The 17,519-nt window shown below is 48.5% G+C and overlaps 1 protein-coding gene across 2 annotated transcripts; it reads right to left on the bottom strand.

Annotated features, from left to right (window-relative positions):
- Positions 1-684: 684 nt before the first annotated feature.
- LOC137843508 (solute carrier family 2, facilitated glucose transporter member 5-like) lies at positions 685-16,650 on the bottom strand. Of its 2 annotated transcripts, none has more exons than XM_068658807.1 (12): positions 16,579-16,650; positions 10,051-10,149; positions 9,408-9,568; positions 8,789-8,913; positions 6,630-6,782; positions 6,417-6,542; positions 5,961-6,148; positions 5,515-5,625; positions 5,212-5,313; positions 4,736-4,811; positions 3,564-3,691; positions 685-2,923 (listed from the first exon to the last, which is right to left on the bottom strand). In XM_068658807.1, exons 1-12 carry the CDS (start codon positions 16,633-16,635, stop codon positions 2,690-2,692), a joined length of 1,560 nt encoding a protein of 519 aa, XP_068514908.1. In that variant the 5' UTR covers positions 16,636-16,650; the 3' UTR covers positions 685-2,689. The 2 variants fall into 2 exon arrangements, with proteins under 2 accessions (XP_068514908.1, XP_068514907.1); XM_068658806.1 differs by lacking the exon at positions 16,579-16,650 and adding an exon at positions 11,687-12,003.
- Between the last annotated feature and the right edge of the window lie 869 nt (positions 16,651-17,519).

The following is a 17,519-nucleotide window of genomic DNA, read 5'->3' as shown; positions in this document are numbered from 1 at the left end:
ACTAAATACTCACATAAATACTTTTTGGTGGGGAAGGCACTAGTGGGCGCTTGTGAGAAAGCAGCAAGCCACAGAACGCTTGCATCTGTGCATACCACCGGGTCAGAGTTAAAATAACTTCTTTCAGGCACAATATCTTCACCATGACTTAGCTGATAAGAGCCTCAACAGGCTCTTCCCTTCCCTTGCTAATGCTCAGCAAGAGACCCTGCAGGGTCCCCCTGCCACAAGCTGCTGGGTTTAACCCTGAGCACTCCTAGGCCAAAGCACTGACCCTGCTGCTTTAAAACAAAGCTCTTCCCCAAACCTCCTACAAACCAGAATGCAGGAGAGCTGCCACGTGCAGGTCCTGGCTTTTGGTAAGTCCAGCTGTCTGATTGCTCTAGAACAATGCCAGCCAGAAGAGCTCAGCCTCAGACTGGAGCAGATCCAGACGCAGCTCCAGGACATGAAGAAAGAGTTGCTGAATGGAGTGAGCCACGTGGGTAAGAAACATATCTCGGGGCCTTCTCCAACAGGGTGAATGATGCATGTGAACCTGTAGATGTCATAGCATGGGGAGAAACCTCCATGACCCTCTTGGGAGGAGTGGTTCTGGAGTCAGACACCAGCTGTCAGTGACCCTCCCACACCCCCTTTAAAAAAAAAAAAAAAAAAGGAAACAAAAGAATGCAAACCACTTGCTAGAGAAAGTGAGAAAGGAAGTTTGCTCCATTTATTTGTTTTAGATTAATTGCTTGTTTCTCCTTCTGCTTGCTCCAGGTTCACTAGGCACCTTGCTTAGTTTTTCCAAGTAGGCACATAGGGGTAAAGCCTTCATCAATCAGTAGGATAAAGGCAAAAAACAGAGAGCAACTCAGCACAGTCCAATGCCTTGCATCTTCACATCCCTCCTAGGAGTCTGGTGTAGGGCCCCATACACAGAGCTCCTCATGTGTCATAGAGCCACTCTGGTTAGAGGAACCTCTTTCTCAGGTAAAACTATTTTCACATCCTTCACCTCAACTCCATTTCTCACCATCTTCCCTGCATGCAGCCTTTATTCCTATTTTCACCACCAAACCACCACCCCTTCCACGCAGAGGTATCAGACAGTGAAGGGTGCACAAAGGACAGCGCGGCTCCTACGCGGTCGTTGCGCTTTGCTCAGTGACGTGTCCTTTTTGTAAATGGATGGCGAGACTGAGCGTGGAAGCAGCTTCTTTCTCAACGCGTACACATCACAAGACAAGGCTGAGGGCATGTAGGACACTCGTCTCCTGGGGTTAAAGACGTACGTCATGGGAAGGATTATTGCCAGCATCAACACCAAGTCCATGCCAGGCTGTTGAACAATTCTGCTTTTCTCCATGCAGAGGGCAGCAACCTTGCACAACAATTGTGTGAATTTCCACGTTAGGTTATGCAGCAATGAACCCTCAAACCCCTTAAATACTTTAAGAAATCCTCCGTTTTTATCAGCGTGCAATTTGCTTTCTTCTGTGGGCCAGCACCAGTCCTTCAGCCTCAGCTTTTGCAAACCATTTTAGCCTTTGGGTGGAGCTGTGCCCTTAGGGAACACAACAGAAAGAAACCAGTAGTAGGACCAAGCTCTAAACCCTTTGAAGACTTCTTCAAGAAGGTTCAGGTACCCAAGAGATTTTTTTTTTTTTTTAAAAAACTAACTTTAGCTTTTCGCATTGAGTTTCTTAAAGACAGGTTTGACCATGCTTGGAAGCAGACCCTGCCCTACAGTCGTTGCACAGGCATCCAACAGCCTTGAGTCTGGCCCCAGGAGCACCGAGGTTCTCACTGAGCTCAGGACCATCTCTGGGGAGTGAACGAGCTGCACCTGGCTCATGCCTACAGAGCATGGATCTGGGGGTTATTAAAGGATTAAGAGAGGGACTGCCACCCTTGGGCAACTGAGGTGTAAACACCAGAGGGTGCATTGAGCTATTTCCAAAGACTGGAGTGCTGCTGGAACAAATAGTTATCAACCAGCTGTGAATAAGCATTAGACCACGGGAGGACTCCTAACCTCAAGAATAAGGCTCGGGGAGGACTTGATGGCAACAGCTGAGGGCTGAGATGTGAGGGAGAGGCTGGTGAGCAGAGCAGGGGTGAGATTGGGTGATGTGTATTCCTACTTTTATAGTCCTTTGAAGCACACAAATGGACGGTAAGGGACAGGATCAACACTGCTATCGACCCATCTAGCAAGGCATCTCAGCACAACTGCAAATTTCCACTCAGAGAACACCAAGCACTGAAGAGCTGCCATCGCTCATGCTGGACCCTCAGCTACATAAAGGAGGAATCTGCTACACTCCTTGCATGTGACTGACCAAAACCCAGCCCAGGTGCTGGTTTGTGTCACTTGTGATATGTCAGGACGTGAGGGACATACATCGTACTGTGGCATCAGTTCCTTGATGGCAGGAACTGAGCTGGCTGCGGGCATTGCCCTTTCCTTGCGACAAATAACCAGGAATGGGGAATTTTCCTCAGCAGTGCTGTGCCATGAAGCAGGACGGTCCTGCTAATCACTCACAATGAGAACACTTTTAAGACACAATAATGGCTTATTTAGAAACTCTTGCTGTAGGAAGTGTGCAGAAAGTCTGGATGAAAGATCAGTATCAAGCCACGTTCTCCCACTGAGCAGGTCCTGAAAAGTGCCTGGGCCAGGCCAAACATTGGTTTGTGTTCACAGATCGCTGTTGGAGATTTCTTTCTTCTCTGCCTGCCCAGCCTGGATAGTGTGGATATCCATGAGCTCTTCTTTCTCCGTCTGAATCTCCACCTTGTTCCTCTTGGCCATGATCCTGTTAATTTCCATGAAGGTTTTGTTCTTCGTCTCAGGAACAACAAAGAAGATGTAAACCATGGTGACGAGGCATATGGCACAGAAAATGAGGAAGCTGTAGGCTCCCAGTCCAGCCTAGAGCAAGAAAAGAAGACTGAGCAAAGGCCAGGACAATACCCCAGATGTATACATGACATGATTTGGACATGCTGAACCCTATATCACCTATGAAAGGCAACCACAGTGGTGTGCATGTACTTTAAGTTGAGCAACTGGAAGCTAGGGGTGGTTCTGGATTCTGTCTCCTGATATCACCGCCATGGATTTAGAGGGAAAGGTCTGCTACACAAATCAGAGTAAACTCATCAGCTCCCCCTGCACAGGCCAAAATCAATCAATTTATGGGTCACTACTACTTGGGATCAGCCTGAACTGGTGACCTGCCAGTCAAAAGCTGCAGGTGGCTTTCTGAGACATCCACCCCGCTATAGAAAATGGGGAATTTGCTGTCTTTTCTGTGGTTCTGAATTGAGAATCAGACATTCATATGGAAAAATAACTTTATTTTAAAGCATTGCCCAACAGATGTGACCAAAGAACTGCTTATTAACATCGGTTTGTTGCCCTTTATCTGTAATATCCGTAATCCTGCTTGCAGGTACTGGCAACCAACCTGGGCAGGCACAGTGCCCAGGCTTAAAAAGGCTCTCTGTAGGAACACAGGGGGGAATATACTAATTTTAAGCTGAAGGCCTGCCCCATCCCCTGCTCTTACCTCCATGTAGAGGAACAAGAGCCCCACAGCGAAGTTGCACAGCCAGTGCACGGACCCACCGACCATGAAGGCAGCCGGCCGGGATGACTGCAGGAACATCTCGGTGATCATCACAAAGGGGATCGGGCCTGGAAGAGAGTCACATAATTGTAAATCCCAAAGGCAATCCCTTGCTCTGAATTCCTAGATTACATCGCTTATGTCAGTAGCTTACTAAACTACTCGTGTTTAGAAACGTCTGATAAATCCAAGAGGGAAATCAAACAAAAAGCAGGGCAGCTGGCTGACTTGCCTAAGCTCACACACAACAGTCAGCCTCTTCTCTCTCCTATGGCTTTGACCATGAAAAAATTGTCAAGACTGATAAATGTGAAATGCATCTCCAGAGAGCATCCTACAAGCAGCATCTGAGCAAAGCAGTGCTTCTTAAAAATAGAAAAGAAAAAACAAAACAAAACAAAACAAAACAAAACAGCATATGCAGGTGCTGGAAAAACAGGTGTAGTGGAACAAGCCTCCAGGCTCGCTCACAGCACTGCCCCCTCTGCGAGGGGGTGAAGCAGGTACAGATAACGTTATCACGACAGGGGTCAGCATACATGGAGAAAGAGAGGTTAAATGTAATTCCATCTACCAGTGAAACCTCAACAGGAGTCTCCAAACTGCATTGCTGCATCCACCAAGGACCTGGCCGGGCTTTCCACACTGAACAGGCAACTCAACTGCTTTCAGAAGCTGCCAGATCAGGCAACAGCCATTCCAATATCCTCATCTACAACACCAACTCCTGGCTGCAAAGTGACCTGTAGTGCCACACATGTACTTCGAGTTGTTCTAATTCGATTTGTTGCCCGTAGATGCAAGCATGCAGAATCTCTGCCCAGCCGCTGGGACTCAGCATCTCAGCACAGCTTTGCTCCAGATCTAACGGGTGCATCCCAGGTATGATGAGCACAATCGTGCCTTGCTTTTCCTCTTGAAAGCTGGATGCTCCCCTGCCCGTGGACAGGGCCCCCTGAAGCATAAATCGAGCTGTCAGCAAGGTGCATGGCTGCACAGGGGAAATGCAATCTCCTTGGATCAGCCCCACCAAGCTTTTGATGTGAAGTTCAGCATAATACTTGACTTTAACCAAATTGCGGAGGAGACTGGGCAAGATTATGTGTACTTACTGGCTCCAATAGCGTGTCCAATGATGTAAAGAATGACACACACTATGCTGAGGTAAGACATCCAGGAGACGGTGTTCTGTGAAGGATTTAATCACAGGTTAGAGCTGGGTCCTGCCTGGGAGTCAGCAACACACTCAGGGCACTATTCACAGTGAGATTTGAAGGATTTTCTAAAGCAGTGTCCTCCTCTGTTCCCAGCTATGCCCCCACAGACATATCTAGCCACTAAGCACATAGTCCCTGTAGGATCTTTGCTTCCAACAGATGGATGCAAAGGTACGAACACGATGTGCTGGGAGAGGTATCCAGCCAAGCAGGACTGTAGCTCTTGTTGGGTTTACTTTAGGCAGATCTACAAGTACTGAGATCTTCTGTACTGCCTCCCTCCCAGAGTGCAGAAACCAGTCCAAAACACACCAAGGGTTTGTTTCCCAGCAAGTCCCAGGCCAGGCCCACCGAGCCCCCCAGCCACACACCTGGAGGTTGAGGGCCAAGGTCAGCACCGCACAGGAGCCACAGCACAAGCCAAAGCCAGCGAGGAGGAGGATTCTCCTCCCTAAGGACTCCACGATGAAAACCTGAAAGAGACAGAAAGGGATGAGAGACCAGATCCCCGGGGCACAGCACTTCATTCCAGCAAATTTTATTAAGGTGGTATCTAGCAAGGGACCGTGCAGAACACGTACTGCACGAAGCATCTCGCGGTGTAAGTGACAACCTGGGTCACACATCGTGAGAGCGGACAAGTGAGAACCCAAAGAGCCCCAGCAGACACTTACAGCGAGGCAAGTCATGACGACGTTGATGGCACCTATGGACACGGTGACATACTGCACGTTATTGGTTTCCACACCTGCTGACAGGAAGATCCTGTCCGCGTAGTAGAAGACCTGCGGCAAAAAAACACAGCTGTGTTTATATGTGGCCAAAGGCAGAGCACAGGAACCCCATCTGGGCTCCTTCTACCTGCTGGAACTGGTGCACAGGAACCCCCAAATTATTGCAGTACTGGAGATGTTGGTGTTTAAATCCAGGAACAAGCATCTTACTCCAAAAATATCCAAACCATCCTTGCAGGATGCTGGACTCTGGACCATGTGTGTGCTTGGCTTGGTACCGGCCAGGGTGAACTTCCCATAACATCTTACAAAACCAATGTCCCTGATGAAGGGGGTACTTGTGTATCTCGTCCCGTTACTGCTCACCCCTCTGCCTCCCAACTCACCGCGTTAACCCCCGAGAGCTGCTGGCCCATCATCATGACAATAATAGAGATGAGCTGCCATCGCAAGCCCCTGAAGGTACAGAGGGTGAGTACAGACATCTGTCCTTCTTCCTTTTCTGACTGGTCTTCGAGGCGCATTTCTTCTATCTCATCATCCACATCATCCCAGCCTCTCAGTCTCTGCAGGGCTAGTTGGGAGAGGAAGGCGAGTTACAGACCCCAGAAAGCTTCCCTGCTTCCAAGCACAGCAGCACAACACAAACCATGGGCAGCAGCAGCAGTGCTCCCAGTTAGGGATTCACATAAACAGAGAAAGAAGCAAGAATCCCATCCACCAACAACATGTCAGTGAATAATTTCACACTCTCCTGCTTCACTGTTGGCTGCTGTCAGCCACATCCCACAGCCAGACCTATCCCCTTCCACCTCCCCTTCCACTAAAGGATGGTGCTGTACCTTGTCGTGCTTGCTCTTCGTTGCCCTTCTGTATCAGCAGATATCTGGGACTTTCAGGAAAGAAGGGCAATGTGAGGAGCTGAATTACTGATGGGATCCCCGTGAGCCCCAGCATCACAGGCCAGTCTGCAACAAATGTGACAAGATGCTGATGAGTGGGAGGAATCTTTCCCCAGCAGAGCCCACAGAAAACTTCCCAAGCCAGGATTTTACCTTTGGCATTCCCAAGGATGCTGTGGAGACCAAGGATCTGAGCTATGAGGATCCCAATGGTGATGAAAAGCTGGGGCACAACCCCAATGGCACCTCTCAGATTTTTGGGGGCCATTTCTCCCAGGAACATGGGAACCACGTTGGAGGCCAGACCTGGTAGGTAGAGAGCAATGTTAGTCATGCAGCTTCCCGACCTCAGCACACTGAGCAAAGTGTTTTTAGGAGCCTGAGAAGGCTGGGAGGAGCTCTCCTACAGAGCTGGCAGACAACGTGGGGGCTCTCAGTGCCCCTTCTTCACCTTCCTCAAAGCAGCTCCCTCCCAACACGGGGTGCAGAGGACTTCCATAGAAGACACGCAGAGAAACTGGGCGTGCTGCTTCCCATTTGGAATCACAGTCAAAAGGTAAGGGAGGAATTTCTACTTCCTTTCAGCAAGAAATCAGTACTCAAACAAGCTGATGCTAGGGTGGCGGGATGGGACCCTTACTTGCTCCTAGAAATTCACAACTCCATTAATTGCTCTGTAACAGTTGGCAGAGAGCATTGATGGGCTGAGATTTCTCTTACAGGTAGCATGCTGGAGCAGGTGTTCCTGTTCCACCAACACACTGAGGACAGGTTGTTTTACAGAACACAGCACTGTTAGCTGCAGTAACCCCTGCGAGGTGTCAGCTCCCATATTTCGGCTGTAAATCTTGGCACGCAAACCCTAAACTCCTAAAGTCAAATGACCAAACCGCTCTTATCTTACATTGCTAACAAAGTTCCTAGCATTCACACACTTGGGGTTAGAAAGGAGTTCAAGATGTTATCTGAAGGCCAAAAGGCATAGAAAAAAATAAATACTAACACAACTGGAAAACATTGTAAAACTGAATTCAGGTGGTGTAGTGTTTGATGTTGGCACTACAACCATCCTTAAAAACAAACAAACAAACAAACAAAAACAAACAAACAAACAAAAAAAAACATGCTAGCAGTTACTTGTAGTCCAGTGCATTCAATTAATGGTGGCTTTTTAACTGTTCAAAGCTATGCTGATCAAGCCCTGCCACAGAGGGGCTCTCGATGGTGCTCCCAGCACCAGAGCTGCCCCTTTTGCTGGGAGGAACCGTGCCTGGATCCTGAGAGTGCCCGAAGCTGGCTTGGTCCAGCAGCTTCCCTTCCCTCCCCATGGGCAGCCTCCCCACTGCAAGGCCAGGACAGCCAGTCCTAACTCTTCTGTCAGCAATAACTATCTGAAAGGAGGGATCCCTCTTTGCAGATCCCTCTGTAGCAACTCAGAAAAGCAATGCTAAGAGCAGCTGACAGGCTTACGAGAGTGAAAAGTCAAAACAAAACCAGCCAGACCAGACGTTTCCTGCCTTACCTCACTGGTTGCAATCGCGTGTTATAGATAGCATTGTTTTCCTGTGCCAGTTTGTTTTCTCACTTTATCCACAGAGGATATCCGAACTCACTAATAAATCATGGAGCACGTCAGCCTCGCTAAGCCAAAGCCAATTACTCAGGTCCGAATGTTGTCAGGACACTTATCAGCCTGCCTTGGCAGGAGCCCAGCACAGCAGCACGTGGGGCTCCAGCCCTTTGACACTTCCTTGGTCCACGTTACTGCAGCTCCAGCACCTCACAGCCCTCCCCTGGGCTCCCCAAGAGCCTTGCAGTAAATCCTGTGGCCCTGCACCCTTAAATATTTATTTTCCTCTGCAAGGACAACCAGTTTCAGGAATGGATCTGGCATTGTCTTCAATGACTTGGGCTTGGAAGGATTACTCTGGTTTTTATTATGTTTAAAAAGAAAAAAAGAAAGTGCCAGCCTATCTGCTTTAAGATGTCTGGGAAAACTGATTATCAGCAGCAGGTTTCCTGGCTGATGGTGCCCCGGAGCCAAGCAGATGCTGCCTGTGGAAGGCAGCTGCAGCTACAGACACCTCCTCTGTGCAGCCCAAACCCCAGCCCCACTGCCCTTGCCTATTAGAGGTCTCTGATGCTTCTGCAAACTGCAGATGAGAACCATTATTCAAGCAAGTGCAGAACTGCTATGCAATTGCATGGCTAAAGTATGCTACCTGTGAAGCCATCTGTTGGGGAAAAAAACCTTTACATAGCCAAGAATATCATATTGTTGTTCTCCTTTCACCGTCCAGCCTCTCACTTACCAGCATAAATCCCCATGATCACACGTGAAATGATGATTACTTCGAAGGTTTTGGCTATCTCTGAGGTTCCCATAAGGATTGCAGCAGCAATGGAGAAAAGGTTGTTTATCAGCAGGGTGCCCTTTCTGCAAAGTCATGGAGAGACAGACAGAAATCAGCTTATTTTGCTAAGGAAGCTGCTGGGCCAATATCAGATAGACCCTCCCCTGGGTTACACTGCCCAAAACTCAAAGGACTTGCCATCCCAAAGACTAGCCAAAGAGAAAATGGAGATTGTCTCATTTTCCCTGCAGGGAATGAAGAGCAAGCTCAGGAAACCTGAGCAGCCGGGGCTGGAGCTGCACCCAGCTGCACCCAGCTCGCAGGGCTTTCCCCGTGGCTGTCCACCTGGCTCAGGTCCCAGGGTGGCCTTGACCATCCCAGAACCATATCAGCTCTTCTACAGGTGAGACACCACGTTCCCAAGCTGCTAATCACCACCCCATCTGCTTTAGGACCGGGGTGGCGTGATGCAGCTGAGCTTCTGATGAGCTTGGCGAGCTGCAGGGACTGGTGGGACGAGCTTTATCTGAACCCAGCGAGCTGCCCCAGGAGGGCGTTCCCCACCTCTGTCACGTACCGGCCGCAGTTGTTGACCAGAGGCCCCACCATGAGGGACCCGAAGAAGCCACCCAGAGGGTACATGGACACGGTGAGAGACCAGAGCAGCGTCTGCAAGTTCTTGTCCATGAAGACCCCATACCTGTCCGTGTAGGTTTGGTTGTAGAAGTCTTGCATGTACTGGAACGAAACGCAGAGCAGGGTTAGCAGTATGCAAAGCATCCGTGTTGTGAAAGCCCAGATCAATCAGTGTCAAACAATCAATGCCATAAAACCTTAAACAAATGCCTTGATAAAACCAGAATGGCTGAGCTGGAAAACAAATGCAAGAGAGGGTTGCAACGGAGAAGCCTGGATTAGATAAGATTAGATAAAAGTTAACGCGACTTTACCCGCCTTGTTAGATTTAACACAAATTAAGCTGCCTGACTGGAATTGTCTGCTTCCTAGAAGGGAAGACATTCCTCGTGCCCCATCACTGCTGGGCACGGAGCCCTACCGGCCCCGTTGCAGCCTTAACACAGCCACTGCCAGGTGGTTCAACGTGGGGAGCAGTGTGAGCACCTTAGACAATGGGCATCTGCCCACAAAACACCTGCAATCTAGTTCTTCTTCCACTTTGCTGTTTGTAAACCTTCTCCTAGTTCATGGGTCCAACCTACCGGGGCTGGAGAATTGATTACAGACACGTTGTAGCCGTACTGGAAAGATGATCCGAAGGCAGAGATCAGCGTTACCAGCGCAAGGGTAAGCGTCATTTTCTGCAGAGAGAACACACAAAGAGCACCTCAGAATCAGGTTTGGCTTTCAGGCATAAATGTCCCTCTGTAAAAATACAGCAATATCTTCAAGACCTGCCTTCTGTGCTTTTGGCTTCGTGTTACCCTACAGAGAAAGCCCAGTGGGTTGTTTTTGTTGTAACTCACTTTGTTCTGCCTGATTTGCACATAGTCATTACAGTAATTCACTCTACCGCCCTTTCCCAGCACTGATGGATCATGTGGATGATAAATAATTTTGATGTTATCGTGCTTAAAATACCACCCCGCAGGGAAAAAAAGAATTTGCACGCAATTATTCTTTTTTTGCAACATGCAAATTGGTTAGTGACATAAAGCAGGATGCTGGCATAGGGAAGCTTTAAAAAGATGGGGTTTTGCATGAAGTGGCAAAAATCCTTTTCCTAGTCATTTGCTCTGCTTTCACAGGCTGGATCACTCTGCTCCCCACATTTCAGGATCGAGCTGGTTATCCAACCACCACCAAAGCCAATTACAGCTTGGCCAAGTAGCTCGGTGAGGGCTTGGCAGCCAAACAGAAGGGCAAAATCACCACCCCGAGCGGAATCGCACACCAGCCTTGCCTGTACACACACAGTCCTCAGGGTTACCAGCCATGTGAGCAATTTAGTTGTAATTCCATCCTTTGGCTGGAGAAAGCCCTACGTTATTGACTAAGCTGTTTTTTTGTTTGTTTTATAGCTCACTAATGTGTCTCATATCTGCTGCAGCAATAAAACTGCTTTTCGTTCAGATGCATACTGTTTTCTGGCAACATTTGCAAGCTTTTTAATGTCCTAGCGCTCAGCCCAGCTCTTCCATGGGGGATCTGACATGGCCCTAACCATGACAGCTATGTCCAAATAGCTGCCGGTGCTCCTTGTAGCCCCCAAATTCTCCAGAAGCTCTGACAGCTCCCCTGCAGAGATCTGCACGTTAAGGGACTGCAGGAGACTGAAACTCAAGGCAGGGTCAGGAGAAAGCTGAGGCTTCCAGCAACACTTTCTAGTACCAGACTGTTGACTCTTGCAACAGCAGTGAAAAGCAGACTGCCTTGCTGTCATTAAACAAATCCCCGGAGCTTAGAAGAGCCGCTTACGTTAATTATACACATGCTGCACTTTTAGGAAAGCCCCTGGCACGCAGGAGCACCGTGTTGTGCAAGAACCTACGGACACACTGCTGCGGGAGGCAGCCCGATCCAGAAATATCCACAGCCTGAAAATGATCAGAAAGTAGGATAGAAAACTTGCAAGAGTAGGATAGAGAAGTTGTGCACAGAAAGGGAATCTCACCCCAAAGTTGCACGATAGGTCGGCTGCAAGGAGCGAGTTACGGGGGCAGTGCTACGCTGCAGAAAAATTGGGTTTGGGAACATAAACATCCCTGCTCTGCCTCTGAGACCAGCTGTGGCTATGTAGCCCAACAGATTTGTTCTTCCACCACAAACCCTCGCTCCTCCAAACCCGCTCTGCATCTCCAGGGGAGGCAGCAGTGGAAGCAGAGTCCGCTCACTTACCCCCTTCGTGCCTTCCTCCGAGTCGGAGCTCTCCTGCTTATCCTTGTTCGGCTCCATGTTGGGCTTTGAACCACAGATGCTGAGTACGGACTTTTATAGCCAAAACAGATGACACGGGATGGAAACGCCCTGCCTGGACAGAAAATCCCTCCCGTGACTTTCAAGGAAGTATCCAATCCACGGCCAGCAACATCAGCCCAAGCCCGAGCTGGCTACTGGGTTTCCAGTCCTGCGCGTCTTTTTGTCTCCTCTCCCTTCCCTCGTTCAAGTCTGTCACCGCTCTCAGGTGTTCCTGTGCCAGCTCCAGACTCAAAATAGAGCCCAGCTACAGGGGAAACATCCTCATGTGCCCAATGAGGAGGAGCAGGCTTATCACCAGAGCTGCTGGAGCTGTTCGCTGCAGCACAGGTATGTGGAACAGATGGGGCTGTGGCAGGAGAGCTGCTGCTGCTCCACGCTGCACCTCCAGCACAATCGTTGCTGCACCGCTGCCTGGTGACCACATTCCAGAAAAAAAAGGGGTGTTCCATGGGAACATGGCCCCTAAAGGGCTTCTGCTGTAGGACAGTGATAAACCTGGACTGCACATCTACCCCTGAGCAGAAACACCGTGCCTGGTCCCACCCCGCACAGCCCAGCTCCCTCAGGGCACTCCTGCAGGTTGCAGGTTTTTCCTTCTCGGGCTTATTTCTGACTGTGCACAGAACATGTCATTTTTACAGCAAATCATATTAGTTTTCTTTCTACACACAAGGTGTAGCACGCCGCCGGCTTAGCATTAACCACTTACACGAGGAGGCTACTTCGAACAGCACAGGACTGAATTAATGATTAACTACAATTTCTACAGTTGATCAGCAAAATGCAAAGTTCACAGATACCCCTGGCAGCCAGAGCAACTGGAAACAAACCGCGTTGTTATTGGGCTGTCTTTCTTCATCACCCAGATCAAAAAAAAATGCACCTCTTGAGTCTGAGGTGTTCATGCGACCTGCATGCATGCCTCGAGTGGCCGCAGCCTCCCTCCTGTGCGGTGAAGTCATCGCACACAGAACCTACACTCAGCATTTTTTTTTCTCTTTTGCGTGTCCTTGATTGTCTTTTTTGCACCCATTAGTAATTTTTCCCAGGAAGAAGTTTTGCAGGGTAAAGACCATACGATAGAAATAGAACAGCAAGATGACAGCTGCTGATAGATTTGGCTTTTTCCACATTCTCAACCCCAACCCTCAAGGGATTGTCTTTGGTTTTTAAAATAGCTTTGTTACTATTTACTCTGAAAAACTACCTAATTAGTCTAAGTCGTGGCCTCAAAGAAACTAAATCCAGTAAGAGCTTAACATCTAGAAGCCAAGTGCTTCACAAGCAGTTCTATCAAACGCCTTTAGTGTTGGCCATCTGTAACACTGACAGGTGAAATGCAGTGAGGTAATCCCATTCATAAGCCACAATGCAAATAATATTTAAAAAAAAAAATCACAGAGAAACAAGGATTGAAAGAGAGATGGGAAAAAATACCTTCAGCAACAAATTAATGCAGAGACCTGAGGAGAGAGCAGGAATGGATTCAGAGAGAACAATGCTGCAGGTTCTCGTTGAGCATCACAAGAATCTGCATCCTGCAGCCACCTCTGCCAGAGGAATCCTGGTCAGGACCAGCAATAGAACACCTTTAAGCGTGTGCTTTTGGAAGTGCAAACACTGCTCAGTGATCCAGAGTGAGCACGGTAAAGCACTGCGGTGAGTAACATCACGGTTAGCCAGGGCTGGTAATTGCTTTGGCTCATTAGAGAACAAGACGAGAGAAAACACTGAAGAATTCCACATTAAAAGTTGGATTTGTGGGCAACATCAACATGCGAGGAGACCACAAAGGCTTCTTCTCTGCATTACTGGATGACACAGGAGGTCCCTATGGGAAGCTCATGCAGCCATCCTATTTCTGCAGATATCCCAAACTATGTGGATGCCACCAGGTCTGCTGCCCTTCCTCGAGCCCCAAAATTTTGTCTTCCAGGAGCTCCGCAGCCAGCAAGGCAGCCAGGGCAATGCCCGCACAGCGAGGGTGAAGAACGACGCCAGGCACTGACATCAGGAATGTTCAGTTTTACACAAACCTTGGCTGATTCCAGTTAAAAATCACAGGTAGTCATTACAAAAACAAAACAACCCATTACCACTGAACAGTGGCTGAATAGCACTGGCTGCTACTTAAATACATCATTTCATATTTTTTGGTGGGGCAAGAAAAATCAAAGGCAGCTAAATACATACTTTTTCTTTCTTTTCTTTTTTTTTTTCTCCCCATGGCCAAAAGAGAAGATTGCAGGTTCTTCCTTCTCAGGTTTATTTCTGACAGTGCACAGAACATGTCATTTTTGCAGCAAATCATATTAGTTTTCTTTCCACACGCAGTGTACCATGCTGCCGGCTAAGTATTAACCACCTACACGAGGAGGCTACTTTGAACAGCACAGACTTGGTTAACAATTAACTACAATTCCTAAAGTTTATCAGCAAAACGCAAAGTTCATAGATACCCCTGGCAGCAAGAACAACTAGAACGAAACCACGTTGTTATTGGGCTGTCTTCAGCACCCAGCTTAAAAAATGCATCTCTTGAGTCAGAGGTGTTCACGCGACCTGCATGCATGCCTCAAGTGGCCGCAGCCTCCCTCCTGGGTGGTGAAGTCACCCTACACTCAGCATTTTGTTGGGTTTTTAAGTCCTTGAATACCTTTCACTTTTTTTTTATATGAGGTATTGTAAAAGATGAGATGAATCAGAGCAGAAAGTGCTGGTCAGGAGTGGTCCAGCTGCTCAGATGATGCTGGTCAGGTTCCCACTGTGCTTCCACGATTACCTGCTGCAGCTGCTTACATGAATGCTACAATGCTGGTGGCAGTAGGAATTGATCTGTGTAGCCCTTTGCAGGGGCGGACACACTAACTAGGTGTCAGCTCAAACTGCAAGCACAGCTTGCAAAGCTTGTCATAAGAAAAATTGGCAAGAGAGCCTGCCATAAAAATAGGAAGGGGAACAGAGCCCTGCTGCTTCGGGGAACAGAGCCCTGCTGCTTCGGGGAACAGAGCAACTTGGTCCCTAGACTTGTTGTCATTTGTCCCTTCCTGTTTTTTTGTAAGCCAACAACCTAAAGACACTGTTTGCTTGGAGATCGTGATAAATTGGAACCCACAGGACCCACATAGCCCACTCAGTAGTTTTCTGATGGAAACTATTCTCAGTGGCTCACATCCCAAAAGCTTGCTCATGCATCATGGCCCTACATATCCCTTGGGGGCCTTAATTGAACAGAGATGCAAAACAGAATATTCATTAGCTCAAAAACTCTCATCCTGCCTCAGCATTCCCGTTGAGGGATTGCAGCTAGCTGGCACCAACAGGGACACTTGGAGCTAACTCAGCTTTTCACGTTACCTTCAAAACCCTTCAAAGTACCCCAAAATAAATGGGACAGGTTATAGCTCACTCATAGATCTTGGGTCAGAAGAGGGAAAAAGCTTCATAGGTGACTCGCTGTGCCCCACGGCTGGGGAATTCTGAAGGACAAGCTTCTCATGAAAAATCTCTGCTTTTTGAAGCCAGTGTCATTCTTCTGGGAGCTCTTGGCAGGCGGGCAGCCACTCCAATATCCAGTGATCATATGAAAGACGACATCTGTCATGGTTTATAAACTCTTTCTCTGAGTTTGAAGAAATAACCTTGTTATAGACAGAAATCAAACAGGACACGTATTTGCCATCAGAAATCCTTCATCAGAGAATAAATATTTGCTTATGACAGTAGAACACTTTGAATATTTGCCAATCACAGCAGGAGTCTGGCAACAACCTCCCTGAGGTGGTAATTGGCCCTGAGCTTGGGAGATATCAATGAAGGAGGACAGGATTGTGAACAAACTTCTCCTTGAACTTTCGCAGTAATTGCAGGGAAATAACGATTGCCTCCAATTGCTCAGATCCCGTTGGACTTGAGCAAAGAGCAGAGCCAACTTCACAGGAATTTTACAGGCACTTTTCTCATCTCAGCTGCTGCACATATTAAGCTTCTTACATCTGCTAGAGCACGGAGTGCATTTGCCTGGAGGCATTAACCCAGCTTTGTTATCTTCTCTCCTCTGCACTTGTCCGCTGCACGATGAGCTCCCATGCAAGCACGCAGAGAACTATTTACAACCAGCTCAACTGTCTGCGCCCAGAGCTGGATCCTACAGAGCCCTGCCATCTTTGGCAAGAGGGGGCAAGCATAATTTAGAGGTGAGGCTTCGTTTCCAGTAGAGTAAATCTGCTGGAGACAGATGCAGCTGAGTGCATCAGCAGCGAGCAGTGGAAAAGCTGTGGTTAGGTTAGAGGCTGGTGATGCTGCTGATGGCAGTGCCTGCGGTAAGGAGCCTCATTAGCAGACACCCCGCAGCACAACACGCCCAGGGACTGATACTGGCAGCCTTTTCACCTGCTCCTTGGGAAGGAACTGCATGTGTAGCAAGGCTAAATCAATATCAAACACAGCCCTGAGCTACTGGCGAGACTGTAATTTAGGTACCAAGTGATTTGCCTGCAGACGAGTTGTATACAGGCAGTGCTTTATTAGCTGCATCCATGGCTTCCAGGCAATTAAGAGGCAGACATGGCAGCCTGAATGCCTACCCTGGGTGCTGGATGAAACAGGCACATCCTGCAGATAAACACTGACACACAAGAAGCTCTACAACTCCGAGGTAATCAAGACCCTGTTTCTGCTGCACGAGGTAATACCGGGTAGCATCCTTCTCTCCTTTCCACAGCTACTGTCGAAGGCCATCTCAGCAGAGCCACAATCACCCACACATCCCCCAAATAAGCACAGAGGAGCAGGCAGGTCTGGAAACTTACCGTGTCACGCCCTGGTAAGTTGGACTGGGAACCGTCTGGTCCTTTCTCCATTGGCATGGCTGTGAGATGCAGCAGATGCTTCGGGAAGTGTCGGAATGCCCAGACATTAAAGCTCCACCTGCACTTTGTTCAGCAGAAGCACCCGACCATTCAAAATACCCCCGCTGCCCTCTTGGACCTCAGTGGGTTCACTTTTCTGTGCAGGACAGAAGTACTGACTATGCCAGCCAAGACCTGCCTTTTGCCAGCTCACACCACCCTGCATCGATCCCTGTGGTTCCCTGTGGGTTTGCAAGGACTGCAAGACTCCGGGAATTCATTCAGCCCAGCACAAGAGACATCCTTGCTGCTTCTGAGTAGCAGAAGTGATTTGTACAATGCAAATGTTTGCTTTGGCAGCATTGGAGCACTCAGGTCTCATCTCCAGAACAGTTCTTCCTCTTGAGGAGAGGAGATAGTAGTGACACAGCCAGAAATTGGTTTTCCAAGCTCTTCTGCTTTCAGCAACAAGAAATTCATCCTCTGCTTGGAAGCAGATGGTTCATTAAACCCACAAGCTCCAGGTTTCCCAAAGTGAAAGGCTGCCTAAACCCTCCCACACTACAGAACCCCTGGCTCACTCCTGGAGCCAGGGATCCCCTTGCACAATTAGACTCACGTCTCATGGAAAGAAGAAAAGAAAAGGAGGAATGGTATTTTGCAATGACCAAACCAGTGTCAGCAGATTAATGTAACGGTGAGGGGTGAACTCACCAAGGTCTAACTCACTCCTGCCTCAGGAAGCAGTGTGGGCAAGCACCCTGCAGCCACTACAGCCTTTTGTTCTTTATTCCCCTCGTTTCAAAGTTTGTTGTCGTATTCCATTTAATCTGTCCCTGCAGCCCACACCTGCCTCCTCCACACAGACCACTCTCCTTCACTCTGAGGGTTCATTGCAAACT

This window comes from Anas acuta, chromosome 22 (genome assembly GCF_963932015.1).
Source record: "Anas acuta chromosome 22, bAnaAcu1.1, whole genome shotgun sequence".
Lineage (NCBI taxonomy): Eukaryota > Metazoa > Chordata > Aves > Anseriformes > Anatidae > Anas > Anas acuta.
Note: the sequence above shows the minus strand (reverse complement) of the source record. Positions and strands in the feature narration are given on the sequence as shown.

What these genes read in the sequence shown, in the direction of transcription:
- LOC137843508 (XM_068658807.1), bottom strand. Translation starts at nt 16,635, where the DNA reads ATGCCAATGGAGAAAGGACCAGACGGTTCCCAGTCCAACTTACCAGGG. An exon ending in TAATCAATTCTCCAGCCCCG is followed by an intron (nt 9,569 to 10,050) that starts GTAGGTTGGACC and finishes GTTTCGTTCCAG; the next exon opens with TACATGCAAGACTTCTACAA. An exon ending in CATCCTTGGGAATGCCAAAG is followed by an intron (nt 6,543 to 6,629) that starts GTAAAATCCTGG and finishes CATTTGTTGCAG; the next exon opens with ACTGGCCTGTGATGCTGGGG.